Genomic DNA, 18852 nt, shown 5'->3' with positions numbered 1-18852 from the left:
CTGCTCCATATTCATGAGCTCTGTGTAACCCCACGTTACACAGAGCTCATGAATATGGAGCAGCGATAATCTCCTACTGATAACACAGCTGCCCACTAAGTGATACATCGCTGGAATCAGGGTCTCTATATTATGCTGCTATCAGATTTTGTGGCAAACAAAACCTGGTAACAGATTCCCTTTAAGCAGTGCTTAGTACGTTTTTCAGACTGAAAGACAAAGATGTCCAATAAAGTAATTTGTCAACTCTTGAATGATGTCCACCTTTTAATTCCGTGTGAGTCTTACATTCAGTGTCCTGTGCTGACTCTCTTCCTTATTTAATAAGCTTCCCCTATACAGCCACAATTAAAGGGGTTGTCAAGGACTTGCTGTGTGTATTGGTAACTTACGGACAGTTTATCAGTATCAGATATATGTGGGTCCCACACCGGACCCCCTACTGATCAGCTGTTTCCAGCTCCTGCAATGTCCAAATGCTGGGGCACCACAGCGCCGCACATTGTGAAGTGGTCATTCACAGGTACTGCATCTCAACTTCTATTGAAGTGAATGTGAATTAGGCTGTAGTACCCTAGATCTGCCACCACACAATGTACGGCTCTGTACTTCTGGACAATACAGAATTGCAAACAGCTGATCGGTGAAGGTGTTGGACCACCACCAATATGATATTGATGACCTATCCTAATTAAAGCAAACCTGTCAGTAAGAATGTATCTAGGAAATGTGAGGTACTGCAGGATAAGCCAAGGAAACACATTTCCAGCAATATCTATTCAGTCGTTATCTGGAGCTTCATTATTCCGAAATTCACCTTTTAATACTGTGGAAATGAGGCTCCCAAGTTCCCTATTGGGCTTATGAGTGCACTTGCAGTCCTTGGCTTCTCTCTGCCAGCGTCTCCCCCACTTTGTAATTAACAGTGGGGACAGAAACTCTACTACACAATGTCACCGCTGCTCTCCACTGTCAATCAAGAAGCTGGAGTGGGATGAATAAGAGCTGACGACTTCAAGTGCATATGGGAGCCTGATTTGCATAGGGTTAAACCATGAATTTTGGCACAATGGAGCCCCGGATAATGACTGAATTGGGGGGACAGTACCTCAAGTTTTCTAGGTACATTCTTACTGACAGGTACCCTTTAATGAGTTTAGTGGACATATCTACTCAGCAAGTGACAGCCTTTCTTGTACGAGTGTGTGTACATACAGAGATGGTTGTCGATACCTGCGTGGGACCGCTTACTGGACTTCTAACGAGCAGAACAAGCAGATATTTATATGGCTAAAGTATAAATCATACTGAATCGATTCCTATTAAAAAAAATAAGCTTGTTCATTTTGTTTTCCGCTGAAACAGATCAGACTGCACTTTGTGATCAGTTCTATTTAAAGGGAAACTGTCATATAATTTAAGTTGCCTAAACCGCTCTGGCGTTTCAGAGAAAATAAACTGTAATGATCCGGCTGGGGACCATAGCCACAAACCAGACTAGTCCCAGCCCGCCAGCTCTTCCCAGCACTGCTGCAGGTGACCGACAGGTCTTACTCTATGTACACACGAGCGAGAGACCTGTCAGTCACCTGCATCACTGGGAAGAGTCGGCGGGCTAGGACTAGTCTGGTCCCCTGCCAGATCTTTAAAGTTGTAGGGTATAAAATCTTGATGACAGTTTTCCTTTAAATGGAACACATCTCGTTGTCCCTTTAAATGAGAACATTTTTGCTGCCTGGAAAAGCTTGAGCCCATTACATATTGGCACCGCTTCATCCTAGCTTTTTCGCCAGAATTCTAGAGTAAAAAGTTTTGAAAAGTCGAAAAAGTGTTTGCAATACACGAGACTGGTCAAAAATTTTGCCTCACATTATTCATTAAGAGTCCTAAAGAATCAACACCTCACACTTCACCCCATTGGCCAATCTTAATTAATCAGGGTCATTGTGTCTCAGTGGATAAACAGTAAACTCATCTTCTTCAGTCTGCTAAATGTCGGGTTCCAGGGAGTTGATCCCGCACCAATCCTTTTGTATGATGCTGGAAATTCGTACCTGGCTTCTGCTTTTGACGTCAGACATTTTTTTTTCTTTCTCTCTGCAGCGTTGGGTTTCAGACAAGATCCTGGTTGATGGTTTGAGGGAGTTGGAGTTTTTTGGAGGTAAGTCATCTTTATACGAAAACTGTTCTCTTTTCTTAATTTGCATCCACTATACCCCAAGCAAAGCTAGCACACCGTGTCCTGCCTAGTGGATGACCAATCCTATTGATGACCAGGGTCACTAGGTGTAACACAATTTATTTTTTTGCCTGGAGTGTTGCTTTACTCTATTTATTGGTATTGTATATTGTAAGGCATGAAGCGATCTGCTCTTGTGAGAACTCCACTTGTATTATTACACCCATCTAGCATCTTGAAAATTCCTGCAGACACTATACTTTAGTTTTCTTGTTCAGTTCTTTGGTTAATAATAGTCTATATTTAGATGCAAAACTATATCCAAAATTCTATAACAAGCTATTGGGGTAACCACCAGATTAATCAAATTTTTAAGCAAGATAGTTAAAATATAACATTTATTAGATATGTATTAAAATGTATCTTTCAAGTAAAAAAACCCAATAAGGGCCAAATAGTGAACCCTGGGTCTTCTGAAATTACCATCAATAATTTATGATGGTGTATACATGCGAACCACACCTTAACATATCAAAAGCCAAATGTGTAGGGTTTAGAAAAGATCAACCTCCATTCATCAAGAGCATTGAGTTAAACACTACCTTTACTAGTATCAATTGGCATTTTTAGTAATAACAGTATATAGGGACACCATATATGCGCTCAAAACAACTAGGTGTACAAAAAAGTCTCCCATATGCCCTTAAAACACAGAAGGTACCATGGACTATATAATAGAATCCCACATGACCTCTATTCAAAAAGGTACCGTGGATTATGTCAGGGAAAATCAACAAAGCCCCACTGAAAGATTCCTTCGGGTTATTGTTATATCAAACAAAATGAAACAATCTCACCCAATCCTAAAGTGCATCATGGCTTGATTCATCCTGGTGAAATGTCATCCTAAAATTCATGACCAAAACATACTGGAGGTATCCTGCTCCCAACGCGTTTCCTCCTAAAGTAGATTCATCAGGGGAGACTGAAAAAGGGGGCTGAGGGTCTCCACCATTTCAATCAGCCCTTATCCTCCTTTCAAAAGACCCTGTTGTTTTGAGCGCATATATGGTGTCCCTATATACTGTTATTACTAAAAATGCCAATTGATACTAGTAAAGGTAGTGTTTAACTCAGTGCTCTTGATGAATGGAGGTTGATCTTTTCTAAACCCTACACATTTGGCTTTTGACATGTTAAGGTGTGGTTCGCATGTATACACCATCATAAATTATTGATGGTAATTTCAGAAGACCCAGGGTTCACTATTTGGCCCTTATTGGGTTTTTTTACTTGAAAGATAAATTTTAATACATATCTAATAAACGTTATATTTTAACTATCTTGCTTAAAACTATATCCCAAATTCTGCAGCCAGTGGGAGCTCAAATATTGTTTATACTCCATGTATGAGCTGTAGGGTGACATGACTACCTATGGACTCATATATCTATATACACTGCAAGTTGCAGCCAGCCAGGGTCTATGGAAGAAGAAAAGGGCCTATAGCTGAAGATCAGTAGAATATAATCTTCCTTGGCTGTTATGTACATTTTGACCATAAAATGCTATTCGGAAGTGGACATTTCATTAAGGCTACATTCCCACTATGAGTTTTTGGTGAGTTTTTTTATGCTGCGTATTTTTAAAAAAATTCAAGTAATTTATTTTACTTAATGGGTGCAGAAAATCTGCAACATAAAAAGCTCGTTGTGTGCATGTAGCCTTAAAGCTGCAGTTGTGTCCTATTCGTATTCTGTTATAAGCTGAGTGCATCCTCCTCTCCCTCCAGACTCGCATTTAGGGGACTCTCGAAGGAAAGTAAGTGAGACGTCCTGTCTCTGCACCATGTGTCTGTATGTGCTGCATGGAGGCATTGCAATGTGAGGCGCAGTTTCATCCCCAGCACCCTGGTCATGCTCCAGGCCTATACTTACAATTATTGTATGACCGGTCATGGCATCATCATAGCTCTTGGGTTTTATTGTTATAACTGGTCTTTATTACAGTGGTTGTCTGTTTTTGTTTAGAAAACCCATTTTCAGATATCCCGATGGATGAGGGAATTTTAAGGTCACAGATGGGATTCCCTTGTTCAGGACCTCCCTCAATTAACCAGGGTAGAAAGCCTCTGTCATTCCATTGCTTTTTCATGTGCCCTGTGAAAAGCGCCTTTTCCATTGTGGGAATTTGCTGCAAGGAAAACTGGCGTAAAACACTGGCGTAAAGTTACAAAAACTTTTGCCCAACCCTAAGTTGTACAAAAAATTTTTTTTGGGTGTTTTTACACTAGTTTCGGGCAGTTCCGCCAAAGTGGGCAGAGCTGGGGAAGGATTGGCTATGCCGCCTGTCAAATTCTTCAAATCATTTTTTATTATCCCAGAAATGTTTCTTTAGCCCCTGACTAGAGTGACATTTCTTGTGAGGCGCCCAAAGTGGGCAGAGCTGGGGAGGGATTGGCTATGCCGCCCGTCAAATTCTTAAAATCATTTTTTATTATCCCAGAAATGTTTCTTTAGCCCCTGACTAGAGTGACATTTCTTGTGAGGCGCCCAAAGTGGGCAGAGCTGGGGAGGGATTGGCTATGCCGCCCGTCAAATTCTTAAAATCATTTTTTATTATCCCAGAAATGTTTCTTTAGCCCCTGACTAGAGTGACATTTCTTGTGAGGCGCCCAAAGTGGGCAGAGCTGGGGAGGGATTGGCTATGCCGCCCGTCAAATTCTTAAAATCATTTTTTATTATCCCAGAAATGTTTCTTTAGCCCCTGACTAGAGTGACATTTCTTGTGAGGCGCCCAAAGTGGGCAGAGCTGGGGAGGGATTGGCTATGCCGCCCGTCAAATTCTTAAAATCATTTTTTATTATCCCAGAAATGTTTCTTTAGCCCCTGACTAGAGTGACATTTCTTGTGAGGCGCCCAAAGTGGGCAGAGCTGGGGAGGGATTGGCTATGCCGCCCGTCAAATTCTTAAAATCATTTTTTATTATCCCAGAAATGTTTCTTTAGCCCCTGACTAGAGTGACATTTCTTGTGAGGCGCCCAGAGTTGCACACCACTGATATAATGAAGTGGTGTGCGCCACTTAATGACTTTGGCACATATTATTCCTGCATGATCCACATTAAGACTGGCATGCGAAATGCCCGTCTTAATTAATCAAAGCGTTTGTGCTGGGGTCACCAGCAGATTCCAGCTGATGATGGGGTGGTCCCAGCAACGGGACACCCTATGATCAACCTGTTTTTGGGTCATCCTAAGGAAAAGAGGACAAGCCTTTTAGCTATATGAGTTCTTCACTTTCAGTTACCATTAGTTTATTATACCTCTGACCTTTTATATACCATTATTAAATATCCTAATTCTTATGTAAATTAATATATTTCAAAAGAAATAATATAAGTATATATAATTATTTTATTTTAATGTGTTTATTTTTGGCTAAAAATGTAAAAAAAATAAAACATTTTTGCATTAGGGTTTCATTAGAAATTTTGGGCTGTTTAGCTTCTACAGCCTTTATATATCACTGTACATAGCAGATTGCATGATGAGTTAACATTGAATCTGATAGCAGATTCTGTAATCCATATCTCTCCCAAACCATCTTTTAAGTTGACTTCTAGTTTCAGTCTCTGCCATCAGCCAAGCTTGCTGTCAGTTTCAGTTTTTCATTCTGCAGCCTGCTATGCACTGTGATACACAGAGGCTGTAGAAGTCAAACAATGAAACAGTTTTAATGAAATAAAATTTTTTAGCCAACAGTACATGCGTTTTAAGTATGAAGATTAGATGATTTTCTGTTTCATGGTGTGTTTCAATTGACATTTTTTAGTCTACTAACCTATCCCTCATGTTGGAAACTGTAAGATGAAGTTAATTCGTGGATCACAGGTAACGCACATTATATCTGACTCCTGCGGAATATGCCACCAAAGGTAAAAATGCAGCCTTTGGTGGGTCACTGGTAAGGTTTCTTATAGACTAAGGTGCTGGGATGAGACTGTGCAACTCACACACATTTTCCGGTACTGTACATTGCTATGACATCTGCCATTTCATTATCATGTTCACTCTCAGCATCTCCAGTCACTCCGGTGATGATATAGTGCTGCTATGTCCTTCCTGTTTGGGTGAAGGAGTCCCTGGTCTACTAAGTTCAAATGGGTTATAGAGATAGTATATGTTTGGCCACCTCTGGTCACGTAGCCAAAGGTACACGACCTGGTTTTCTGCGGTTTGGGCAGCATGAATTGACTGACAGGTTCTTGATAAGTTATATGACACTTGTGCTGTAAAATACTAAACTTTTGTAAACTCCCACTAGTATAATATTGGTGATAAAGTACAGAGGACAAAGTCCTTCCACCAGTTAGATAATTGTTACTATCTATACTGCAGGTCAGGTTATGGGACAGTCTGGTTTAAATACCCTATTAGGAAATGTTGAGATAATAGAGGAGCTTCCTCAATATAGGACCCTTATCTACTAGCCAGAGTACATACAAAGACTGCCCATCTGGAGGACAGGACTCCATGGAGAGACCCTTGATGTTAGTGGAACAGTGTATCCTGTGGTGGTGCTGCAGAGGAATGAAACAGTTGTTGGTCCACCCCCCGCCATCCCATACATTATAGCTGACCACTGGGGGTTCCACAGTGTAGTGTCGTGTAAATAGTTTAAGGGCCCCGTCACACTAAGCGATGCAGCAGCGATCCCGACAACGATACGACCTGTCAGGGATCGTTGCTGCATCGCTAATACATCGCTGGTGAGCTGTCAAACAGGCAGGCTCACCAGCGATCAGGGGAGCAGCGATATCGTGGAAAGAATCGTTCCACGATGTCCTGCTCCCGTCACCAGCCTGCTGCAAGCAGGAGCAGGCTGGTAACTATGGTAAACATCGGGTTACTAAGTGCGCGTGTGCCCCTAGTAACCCGCTGTTTACCATGGATACCACTCTGCTACGGTGCGAGGGAGCCTCCGCGCACCGTAGCAGAGTGGTATCCATGGTAAACAGCGGGTTACTAAGTGCGCGCGTGCCCCTAGTAACCCGATATTTACCATGGATACCAGCCTGATCGTTGGTCCCGCTGGTCACACACAGCGATGTGTGCTGGCCAGCGGGAGGCCAACGACCAAAAAATGGTCCAGGACACTTTGCACCGATCAGCGACCTCACAGCAGGGGCCTGATCGTTGCAAAGTGTCACACACAGCGACATCGCTGGTGAGGTCGCTGGTGAGTCACCAAAACCGTGACTCAGCAGCGATATCGCTATGTGAGACGGGGGCTTAAGGCTATGTTCACATGGCCAGTAATCATCAGTTAGAACGGATCCAGCAGCAATCAGTTGGCATTTTTTTTGTCCGTTTTTAAAAAACTAATTTCAGCTGGATCCGTTTTTTAACATTGAAGTCTACAGAAAACAGAGCCGTTAATCAGCCATCCATTGTTCTCCCATTTGAAATATCCATTTTTTACTTACTGGATCAGTTTCAAATAGATGATTACTTGAAAGTCCACATGTCCAGCAGTATATGTTACATATTTATTTTTCCATTTTTCCACTTCCAGCAAGCAAAAATTGCAGTCTAAACACAACATCCATTGTTCAATCTATATACATATATATATTTTATTTTTTTTTTTAGATACTATCAGATTCATGTTACCATCTTCGTGGCATCAGCTCTGAATGCCCTATTATTTAAAAGACACAGTAGTGGTGAAAAGTTTGGACACACTTATGTGAAACAAACCAGAAGAACCAGAGTTAAACCTTAGGCTCCTTAAAGACACCCCCTCTGCCCCCCTTTCATCCTTTTTACTCTGATGACAGCTTTAGACACCCTTACCATTATCCCAAGCAGCTTCATCAGGTCAGTACTTGGAATGGTTGTCCACTACTAGAACAACCCCTTCTTGAACTAAATGTTTACCCCTGTTAAAATAAAAAAACCTACACTCACCTCCCATGACAGCGCAGTTCCCAGAGTGTCGGCACTCACGGTCCCGGTGCTCTCGTGCAGTTGTTGTGACACCGGCGCCCAATCAGCGCTGGCGTCACTGTCCCCGCCTACGTAGGGGCTTTAACATGGAGAGGAAGTCCGGGCTGCAGCTGATCTTGGACTTCCTCTTCATGTTCAATCCGTACATACACGGGACAGTGACGCCAGCGCTGATTGGGCGCCGGCGTCACGTGTAACAACAACCGCAAAAGAGCCCCGGGGAGAGCGAGTGCAGACACCGTGGGAATGGTGCCGGAATGGCAGGTGAGTATAGATTTTTTTATTTTATCGGGAGCAAACATTTAGTTCCAGAAGGGGTTGTCCAAGTAGTAGACAACCCCTTTAAGGAGCTTCCAGAGGTGCTGAGTACTTGTTGGCTTTGCCTTCACTCTGTGTCCAACTCATCCCAAACCATCTCAATAGGCTTGGGTGATTATGAAGGCCATGCCATCTGACCCAGTACTCCATCCCTTTTCTCCTTGGTTACATAGTCTGGAGATGTGTTTTGAGAGAACGCCAAGGTGGAGGGGTAAAAGCTACCATAAGAATAAAAGGGGGGGTACTTTGAGGAATCAATGGTTGTCACATATTCTGGTTTGTTTCACATGAGTTTCTTTACACCTTGTTTCTATGTGTTTCTTTTGTTGTTTTGCTGCCTTCAGTCTAAATCTACAATGTGCACATTCTAATAAGAACAAGGAAAACTATTGTATTAACAGGTGTCTACAAACCTTTGACCAATACTGTATGTCAATCATATTTATCCTGTTCTGCATGGGTAGATTACCGTGCTCCAACAGTCTGCGGTGCTGGTCACCTGAGGCAGGCTTTTGGCACTAAATAATGGGCATGTCCCATTATACAATCTTTCTGGACAGGAATTGTCTTCTACCTGTCTTTAATACAAATGCCTACGGCATTAGACCCTAAGATATACAGGTGAATCTCACTAAATTAGAATATCATCAGTAATTGATGCAAAAGGAGCCCCGGCCAAGTCTTGAGTGCATTTACTGAACATACATTTCAGTAGGCCAACATTTCGGATTTTAAAAACCTTTTTCAAGCTGTTGTTATAAAGTATTCTAATTTACTGAGATAGTGACTTTTGTGTTTTCATTGGCTGTAAGCCATAATCATCAACATTAACAGAAATAAACACTTGAAATAGATCACTCTGTAATGACTCTATATAATATGAGTTTCACTTTTTGTATTGAAGAACTGAAATAAATTAACTTTTTGATGATATTCTAATTTAGTGAGATGCACCTGTATTTTTGGCTTATTTGATGAATAGACTTAGCAACACCTTACCTGCGGTTTTTTGAGAAAACTTTTTATTTTTGCATAGAAAAATGATAACTTTACACTGGATGGGAGAACGGCCACCATCAATTAGGACATGGGTTCACTAAGTAAATTCTATAGTCCCAGGCATTATATACTAAAGTCGATGCTGCCTGAAAATTTTTCCAAGGTTTGGGACTTCTGGAACAATTCTTCTGTAATGACAACCTTGTTATCAGATCCCGATGAATAATAGAGATACTCTTCCTTTGCACATATAAAAAAATGTTGATGGGGTATGGCATTCCCTCAGAATACTGTCCAACAACGGAAATGAAATGCAGCCTTATTCTGCCAGTAGGTTCTTCACATATAACCTTTTTAAGATTTCTGTCAAAGGGAATCTGTCACCAGGTATTTGCTCCCCCAGCTGAGAGCAGCATAATGTACGGGCAGAAATCCTAGTTCCAGTGATTTGTCACTTACTGGGTTGCTTGCTGCAGTTTTAATATAATCACAGTTTTATCTGCTACAGATCTATCAGTGCTCTGAATGCTGAGCTCTGTATAATCCCGTCCACATCACTGGTTGACAGCTTCATGTGTACACTGTGCATAGACAGAAAGCTGCCAATCAGTGGTGGGGGCTACCTGGCAGCAGGTTTACTAATCCTCGAATGATAATCTCCTGCTGATAAAACAATGATTTCATCAAAATTACACTGAGCAGCCCAGTAAGTGACACATCTCTGGAATCAAGGTCTCTGCCCCTACATCACACTGCTCTCAGATTAGTTAGAAAATACCCGGTGGTAGATTCTCTTTAACTTCAACATCTACAAGACAAATATATTCTTCATATTTTGTAGATATGCCAGTGACACCTTATTGTGACTTTTTTCTTTATCTTTTGCTGTTTTTTTTCGATCTAATACTATCCAACGCAAATTTATATATAATGTTCATCCTCGGTGATACAAGTGTCTATCATTAAGATGAGTTAAAAAAAAAAAGTGTGACTGCATGTATAGTCAGTGACCCGGATCTGCATTATTCCTTACACGAGCAGTTCTGACCCAGGTAATGTCACCTATGATGTGAGTTCTGGCTACGTTTCCATAGTGGCCTGTGCTTTTCCATTCTAGTTGGTGCCATTTGATGGCTATATACTGGCGCTATATTTCATGTTGCGTAGATGTGCAGATGGCCTGTTATATCCATATAGCCTGTTATATCCATATAGCCTGTTATATCCATATGGCCTGTTATATCCGATGCATGGGCTGTATACAAAGGACTTCTGAATCTCCAAAAGAACATGCACGTGCTGCCTCGTCCTGAACTGCTAGGTAATCATAGGCAAATAGAGGAGACTGAATCTTATTCATGGAAGGCATATAGGACTTCTTCTAAGGCCACGTCCACACGGTCAGTAGTTTACATCAGTATGTGTAAGCTAAAACCAGGAGTGGGTGATAAATACAGAAGTGGTGACGTGCTTCTATTATACTTTTCCTCTGATTGTTCCACTCCTGATTTTGGCTAACAAATACTGATGTAAAATACTGACCAAATACTGATGTGTCTACATCCTAGGAGCATTTTAAAAAAACAAAGATATGTATTATACTAAAGAGCTGCATTCAAAATTCTGCTGGAAGCAGTCAGCAAGCATGATGAGCTCATGATTCAGGAGGGCAGTTAACCAGTTAGCTTTTTTATTTTTTTACATGAGATTATAGTGCCTGATGTAAAGATGACATTTCACAGATTGTAAACCACCACAGCAAGGTGCGGAACTAGCAGGGCATGCTGGGAGATTTCAACTCTAGAGTCTGGCAGAATTATGAATGCAGCTCAGAAGTATAACATAGGCTGAGGGCCCAATCACTGAATAATGCATCGTCTAATCCACTGACCATCATTCTCATTCCATTAATACAACCTCCTAATGAGACGTCATGTTGTCGTTTTGTTACAGATCAGATATTTTGTGTTTTCGTAGTTTTTTGGTATTTTTCCTCCAAGGTGATACCTATTCTTGCAGTGTAATAACCTCATGTTATTTCCTTTGTCCCACACTTCCAGACGGATGACGCAGCCAGCGCTGAGTCTATAGCCTCGTGTCGAGGTCCGGACACCATGGGGGTATACACACCGGACAACAATTGCTATGATTTGCTCACTGTCATAGGTAAGAGGTGAGCTCAAGGCGGGGGAGGTTACTGATATCTCTTGTGGCTGCCTAGGTGGGAGAACCTCCTCTATGTATAATAAGAGAGGGGGGACAGAAATCTTGCAACTCTCACTTTGACCACTAAGCCTTATACTAGACTCGCACTTCCTGTTCTGTACAGAAAACTTTTCAGCAGTCTCATTATCATCTCAGACATTATTGCAATGAAAGGTATCACATGTACATTCAGTAAGTAACATAGGATTCACCATTGACAATAGGTGATGTTACAGCTCACCTCCTCCCTCCTCCTGTACAATGAGCTTTGCCCAGATTAGAGCATGCTCAATACATATAATGATACAGTGGGGTCTGAGTCAGTCTATTGCTGCCTTTGTACATGTGAGGAACAGGAAGTATTATGAAGATTGCAACAATTGTTTTGTAACCCCTTAGTGACATCTGTCATTCGCGCAAACTTCTAGAAGTCACTGTCATATATGCTGCCGGAGGAGGAATGTAATTGAATGGGATCTGCCCATCTAAATTAAGTTTGCTATAAAGAAGAAATCCCGCATTGTACTCACCTTCCCAGGGTCCACCAGTGAGTCTTCCCAGTGTGTGTCATTGGTTGCGACACTGACGTTACAATGACTGGTCAGCAGTTCTTAACAGGTAGTTCCGTCTACCCGGGTGCGCACCGCCAAAGCCACTGAGCTAATTGATTGGCTGTTGTGCTGTCAATGTGACTTTAGTTCAGCCATTGCTCGACACCGGGAACAGCGGCGGAGACTCACTGGTGGTCCCAGGAAGGGAAGTACAGCGCGGTCTGTTTTTGCTTTAAGATGTCTACCATGATGAGGATATGTACAATAGACTGCAGTACTATAATATTACCATGTATTGTATATTGGTCAAGTGATCTCAGGTTCTATAAACCCTAAGATGATAATTATTAAGACTACAGCTCCTCCTGCAAAAAAAAAAAAAAAAAAACTCCTACAGCGTGAGTAAAAAAATAAGAGTTCTAGCTTTCAGAACATGGCAAGTGAAACAAAATTTCTTTTTTTGCTAGTTATTTTTTTAAAGCAGTAGACATAATAAATGCATGTAAAATGTCTTTTCCACTACAAACGAGGGACCTACAATCTCATACTGAGCATGTTTGAACAGTAAGCATCTGGGAATCCCCACAAATCCCTTGTAATTAATGAGATGTGAATGGTGTGGAAAAGCCCTTTAATTCTATAAAAGTGCTAGATCCTCTTGCTTGATTTTCTTTATTTGACATATATATATTTTTTAACTTTCTAGGAAAAGGATTTGAGGACTTGATGACGGTCAACTTAGCGCGTTATAAGCCATCCGGAGAGTATGTTTGTATCAGAAGGATTAATATGGAGTCCTGCACAAATGACATGGTTGCTTTCCTGCAGGTAAGGTGAACACACTTACATGCAAGTAACAGAGGCAGTATCATGTCAGGTTATTCACAGTTGAAGAATTAGGTCCTGCAGTTGCACAGAGTATTTCAGCAGATAAATATTGACCGAGTGTCATGTGTAACTAGTAGCTGATGGGGATGGGGTTGCATGTGACATCAGAACATTTTTAGGAATCTTGGAAAAATAGGAATAGAGAATGTGATGTGAGCCTCAGGTTTATGGTCGAATATCCTAACCGTATAACCGAGGATCATCCCAAACCTTCTCATTCCATTAATCCTGTTTCTTCTCAGACTGAACTTCATGTGTCCAAGCTGTTCAATCACCCCAACATCCTCCCTTACAGAGCCACGTTCATTGCTGATAATGAGCTGTGGGTAGTCACCCCATTCATGGCTTATGGTGAGTAGAATGGGGGACACAGGGCTCGTGAATAGCAGAGCAATGCCAGAGTTTATTTTACCTGTTAAAGGGTTGTCCACTTGGGATATGTGCCCTATATGTACTTTGAGGGTATATTGCTCTCTCCTGACTATGCTGTGGTTTTTCTTACAGGATCAGCCAAAGATCTGATCTGCACACACTTCACAGATGGCATGGGTGAGCTGGCAATCGCTTACATCCTGCTGGGAGTGCTGAAAGCCCTGGATTACATCCATCACATGGGCTACGTGCACAGGTGATTCCATCCAACCTTCACTTATCGCTTCAGTTGCCTGTCTTCTAATGCTTTACATCTTCTCAAAAAGGTAGATGGCTGCATCTACATTTCCTGCAGATATGGTCACCAAGCTTCTCAAATAATAAATTGCTTTAGTCATGCACTAATGCAACTTTCTATCAGTATTGCTACTTAACTACGCAGATCTGGTGATCAAGGAGCTTGAACGGTGACCATGTTGGTTGTCACCCAGATTTTTCAGATACAAGTGTCAGAATTGCTTCTGGCTACCCTGGACATGTTGGCTCGCCAGTATCTGCTACTCATCAGAAACCTGTAATGGATCCTCCATGACCGCAGTGGATTTCCAGTCTCCTCCACTTGTTCGGCTTGTGGTAAATTCTCACAATTCGGTGTTGATCCTCTTCCTCTTAGGAGTGTGAAGGCCAGTCACATCCTGATCTCGGTGGACGGTAAAGTTTATCTTTCTGGTCTGCGCAGCATTCTTAGTATGATAAACCACGGACAGCGTGTTAAAGTCGTTCATGACTTCCCCAAGCACAGCTCCAGGGTCCTCCCATGGCTTAGCCCAGAGGTCTTGCAGCAGGTAGGAGACTGGTGGCGTTTATAAGTTGACCTATTTCTCTGTTAGTTGTGCATTAATATTCCTGGATTTTTACTGCAATTTTTTTTCTTAGAACTTGCAGGGATATGATGCCAAGTCTGATATCTACAGTGTCGGGATCACCGCATGTGAACTGGCTAATGGTCACGTGCCATTCAAGGACATGCCAGCAACACAGGTAAGGTGTAGGGCTTAAGGTGAGTTTACGTTGTACTATGCGCAGTGGTAAATGAACGCTGATCAGTAGCATGCTTGCTAGTCGGCAGTCTGTTAGTAGCCTGCTTACCCGGCATCAGATGCACCCTAATTGATCTGTAATGGATAGCACAGTGCGTATAGGCTGCCATAGCTCTCGACAGTGCGAGTCCTGTTTATACAGGACGATTTGCTGTCGAGAACGATGACCTGTTGTGCAGCTCAAAAGATCATTTCACCCGACGAACAAGCGGTTTGATCATTCATCAGGAAATCAGCAGCCTGTTTAGGCTGCATGATCATTGTGAAACAAGCATTCATCTGAGTGCTTGTTTCCAATATTCATGCAGTGTAAATGGAACTCTATTAATCAGAGCTTGATGTAATTGCCTTGGATTGAGGTAGCCCCCTTTTAATGTTTCAGTAATGTCTCCTTCTCATGTCCTTCCGCTTTTCTATAGATGCTCCTGGAGAAGTTGAATGGCACCGTACCTTGCCTGCTGGACACAGCTACAATCCCTGCCTCCGAACTCACCATGATGACCTCTCGCTCAGGAGCCGACTCCGGCATTGGTGAGGGGACCTCCTGTCGCCCTTCCAATGGGGAACCGAGCATGCACCCGTACAATCGCAGCTTCTCTCCTCATTTTCACAACTTGGTGGAACTGTGTCTACAGAGGAACCCTGAACTTAGGTGAGCAGGGTCGGCCTGAACAGATATAACTACATTTACATGCAGATAAGTCGTAGGGTTCACTAAGAATACGATTCCATGTGTGGTCCTATACTGTAAAGCCTGAGGAGCTTAGTAGATCGACGTCTGCTTCTCTGGGAAAAGAACTTTGACTTATTTTATATAGCAAAGAAAAAAAAAAAGTTATGGCTTTTAAATGCTGAAAAAAATGAAGTTGCCAAAAATGTAAAATGGCTGTGTCATCAAAGGGCTAAAGAAGTTGCCCACTACTTTGACAACTCCTTCTCATACCCCACGCTTGGCCCCGATAAAGTAAAAAAGCTTATAGTCCCCCTCCTGTGCCGGCGCCGTTCCAGCAGTGTCAGCACTTGCAGTCTTGGGACTACCGCGCAATTGTTATGACACGGGACGCCGGCGCCCAATCGGAGCCGGCATCACTGTCCCTGCCTTCATACGAATTGAACATGAAGAGGAAGTCCGAGATCCTGACTTCCTCTTCATGTTAATTTCGACAGAAGGCTGGGACAGTGATGCTGGTGCTGATTGGGCGCCTGGCTCACATGTCACAACAACCTCATATGGGCCCCGGGACCGTGAGTGCTAACACCAGTTGAGCGGCACCGGCTTGGTAGGTGAGTATAAGCTTTTTTATTTTATCGGGCCAAACATTTAAATTAAGGGGTTGTCCTAGTAGTGGACAACCCCTTTAAGCATGCATACTACAGCTCCATTCATACTCTTTGGGAGTGACGGAAACAGCTCATTGAGGAGCTAGGGTTTCTGGTTCTAGCGATCAGTGGGTTATTAGGACTCAGACCCCAACTAATGTTAATCACCTGTCCAATGGATATACAGTACAGACCAAAAGTTTGGACACACCTTCTCATTTAAAGACTTTTCTGTATTTTCATGACTATGAAAATTGTACATTCACACTGAAGGCATCAAAACTATGAATTAACACATGTGGAATTATATACTTAACAAAAAAGTGTGAAACAACTGAAAATATGTCTTATATTCTAGGTTCTTCAAAGTAGCCATCTTTTGCTTTGATGACTGCTTTGCACACTCTTGGCGTTCTCTTGATGAGCTTCAAGAGGTAGTCACCGGAAATGGTCTTCCAACAATCTTGAAGGAGTTCCCAGAGATGCTTAGCACTTGTTGGCCCTTTTGTCTTCACTCTGCGGTCCAGCTCACCCCAAACCATCTCGATTGGGTTCAGGTCTGGTGACTGTGGAGGCCAGGTCATCTGGCGTAGCACCCCATCACTCTCCTTCTTGGTCAAATAGCCCTTACACAGCCTGGAGGTGTGTTTGGGGTTATTGTCCTGTTGAAAAATAAATGATGGTCCAACTAAACGCAAACCGGATGGAATAGCATGCCGCTGCAAGATGCTGTGGTAGCCATGCTGGTTCAGTATGCCTTCAATTTTGAATAAATCCCCAACAGTGTCACCAGCAAAGCACCCCCACACCATCACACCTCCTCCTCCTCCATGCTTCACGGTGGGAACCAGGCATGTAGAGTCCATCTGTTCACCTTTTCTGCGTCGCACAAAGACACGGTGGTTGGAACCAAAGATCTCAAATTTGGACTCATCAGACCAAAGCAGATTTCCACTGGTCTAATGTCCATTCCTTGTGTTCTTTAGCCCAAAGAAGTCTCTTCTGCTTGTTGCCTGTCCTTAGCAGTGGTTTCCTAGCAGCTATTTTACCATGAAGGCCTGCTGCACAAAGTCTTCTCTTAACAGTTGTTGTAGAGATGTGTCTGCTGCTAGAACTCTGTGTGGCATTGACCTGGTCTCTAATCTGAGCTGCTGTTAACCTGTGATTTCTGAGGCTGGTGCCTCGGATAAACTTATCCTCAGAAGCAGAGGTGACTCTTGGTCTTCCTTTCCTGGGGCGGTCCTCATGTAAGCCAGTTTCTTTGTAGCGCTTGATGGTTTTTGCAACTGCACTTGGGGACACATTCAAAGTTTTCCCAATTTTTTGCACTGACTGACCTTCATTTCTTAAAGTAATGATGGCCACTTGTTTTTCTTTACTTAGCTGCTAATTTCTTGCCATAATACAAATTCTAACAGTCTATTCAGTAGGACTATCAGCTGTGCATCCACCAGACTTCTGCACAACACAACTGATGGTGCCAACCCCATTTATAAGGCAAGAAATCCCACTTATTAAATCTGACAGGGCACACCTGTGAAGTGAAGACCATTTCTGGTGACTACCTCTTGAAGCTCATCAAGAGAATGCCAAGAGTGTGCAAAGCAGTCATCAAAGCAAAAGGTGGCTACTTTGAAGAACCTAGAATATAAGACATATTTTCAGTAGTTTCACCCTTTTTTGTAAAGTATATAATTCCACATGTGTTAATTCATAGTTTTGATGCCTTCAGTGTGAATGTACAATTTTCATAGTCATGAAAATACAGAAAAATCTTTAAATGAGGTGTGTCCAAACTTTTGGTCTGTACTGTATGTGGTTGTATTACCGCTTCATAATCCTTACTTAGGGCTCAAGAGTCCAGTGGGTGGATCTACTTGACCGACCGCTCAGTATGCAGACTCTCACAAGGAAAGCTGTCAGTCATTTAGTAGGACTACCCTCCGGACTTGTATGCCTTTCGTTTGCAAGGATTTAAAGGGCCAGCAATGATATTGGAAAAATTGATAGGAAGATGGGGGTACATTTTGGCTTCTTACTTGTGATGTCATGAGCTTTTCTTTCTCTGTTGTAGGCCGAACGCTGGCACACTGCTCAATCATTCCTTTTTCAAACAGGTAATCGTCTCTCTCTGCTTATTCCTTCATACAAGAGGAGATCATCTAAGGCAATATAATATATAATGTAAGGTTTCCAATCTCTCCTAGATAAAGCGCAGAGCTTCAGAAGCCCTCCCTGAGCTGCTCCGTCCTGTGTCGCCCATTACCAACTTTGAAGGAGCAAGAAATTCGGGGCCCCAGTGCGTAACGGAATTGGTGTCTGATCTGGAGCACTTGGATATGGACGATTGGGACTTTTAAAGCAAGAAGAGGAGGGACTGGGTGGGAAATGGGGAGGATATAAATCCTGTTAATGTTTACACAGCATGGGCCCTATTGGGGGGGTCTCACTTATTGTAGGTGCATGAGGAAACCTACCACCAAAAAAAGAAAGTGTAGACGCTGACACTGGTGTTGGCGACATTCTCCTCTCACTTTTGTTTTTTTTTTTTTTATGGAGGCCCACACACCATCATAGAAATCTGTCCTATCAATGCTTAGTAACCTGGTCAGCACTGTATGGACCTAACACATCACTGTACATTTACCTGTCAGGATCCAGCCACTCTTTTCTAGAACCGCCATTATGGACATTGTGGGCTCAGGTGTCATGGTCACCTGCTAGTAAATCCGCCAGAGAGGCCTCCTCCTTGCTGGTAAGCTCCTGTAATGTCGGTCTCCACAATTTTTCTTGTGATATATAACCATTTAGTCTTACTATAGCACTTCAAATAAGGGGCAGTGATACCAGTGTGGTTTTTAAGGTGATATGCATGTGGTTTTTAATAAACTTTTATAGCTCACCCAGAAA

At 42.5% G+C, this 18852-nt stretch overlaps 1 protein-coding gene across 4 annotated transcripts in view; it reads left to right on the top strand.

Moving 5' to 3' along the window:
• The window catches only part of STRADA (STE20 related adaptor alpha), a 19647-nt gene extending 795 nt beyond the window's left edge, over positions 1–18852 (top strand). For 3 of the 4 annotated variants that reach the window (XM_073683091.1, XM_073683092.1, XM_073683093.1), the window contains exons 3-13: positions 2104–2161; positions 3972–4000; positions 11567–11672; positions 12969–13090; positions 13393–13501; positions 13655–13778; positions 14196–14367; positions 14459–14563; positions 15042–15274; positions 18017–18059; positions 18150–18852. In XM_073683091.1, the coding sequence (XP_073539192.1) occupies positions 2104–2161; positions 3972–4000; positions 11567–11672; positions 12969–13090; positions 13393–13501; positions 13655–13778; positions 14196–14367; positions 14459–14563; positions 15042–15274; positions 18017–18059; positions 18150–18302 (1254 nt within the window). In that variant the 3' untranslated portion in view covers positions 18303–18852. The remainder of the gene's footprint in view (positions 1–2103; positions 2162–3971; positions 4001–11566; positions 11673–12968; positions 13091–13392; positions 13502–13654; positions 13779–14195; positions 14368–14458; positions 14564–15041; positions 15275–18016; positions 18060–18149) is intronic. The other variant, XM_073683094.1, reaches the window with a different exon arrangement.

The sequence above is a fragment of the Phyllobates terribilis genome, unplaced genomic scaffold, assembly GCF_046119375.1.
Source record: "Phyllobates terribilis strain yellow unplaced genomic scaffold, ASM4611937v1 Scaffold_5__5_contigs__length_657084704, whole genome shotgun sequence".
Lineage (NCBI taxonomy): Eukaryota > Metazoa > Chordata > Amphibia > Anura > Dendrobatidae > Phyllobates > Phyllobates terribilis.
Note: the sequence above shows the minus strand (reverse complement) of the source record. Positions and strands in the feature narration are given on the sequence as shown.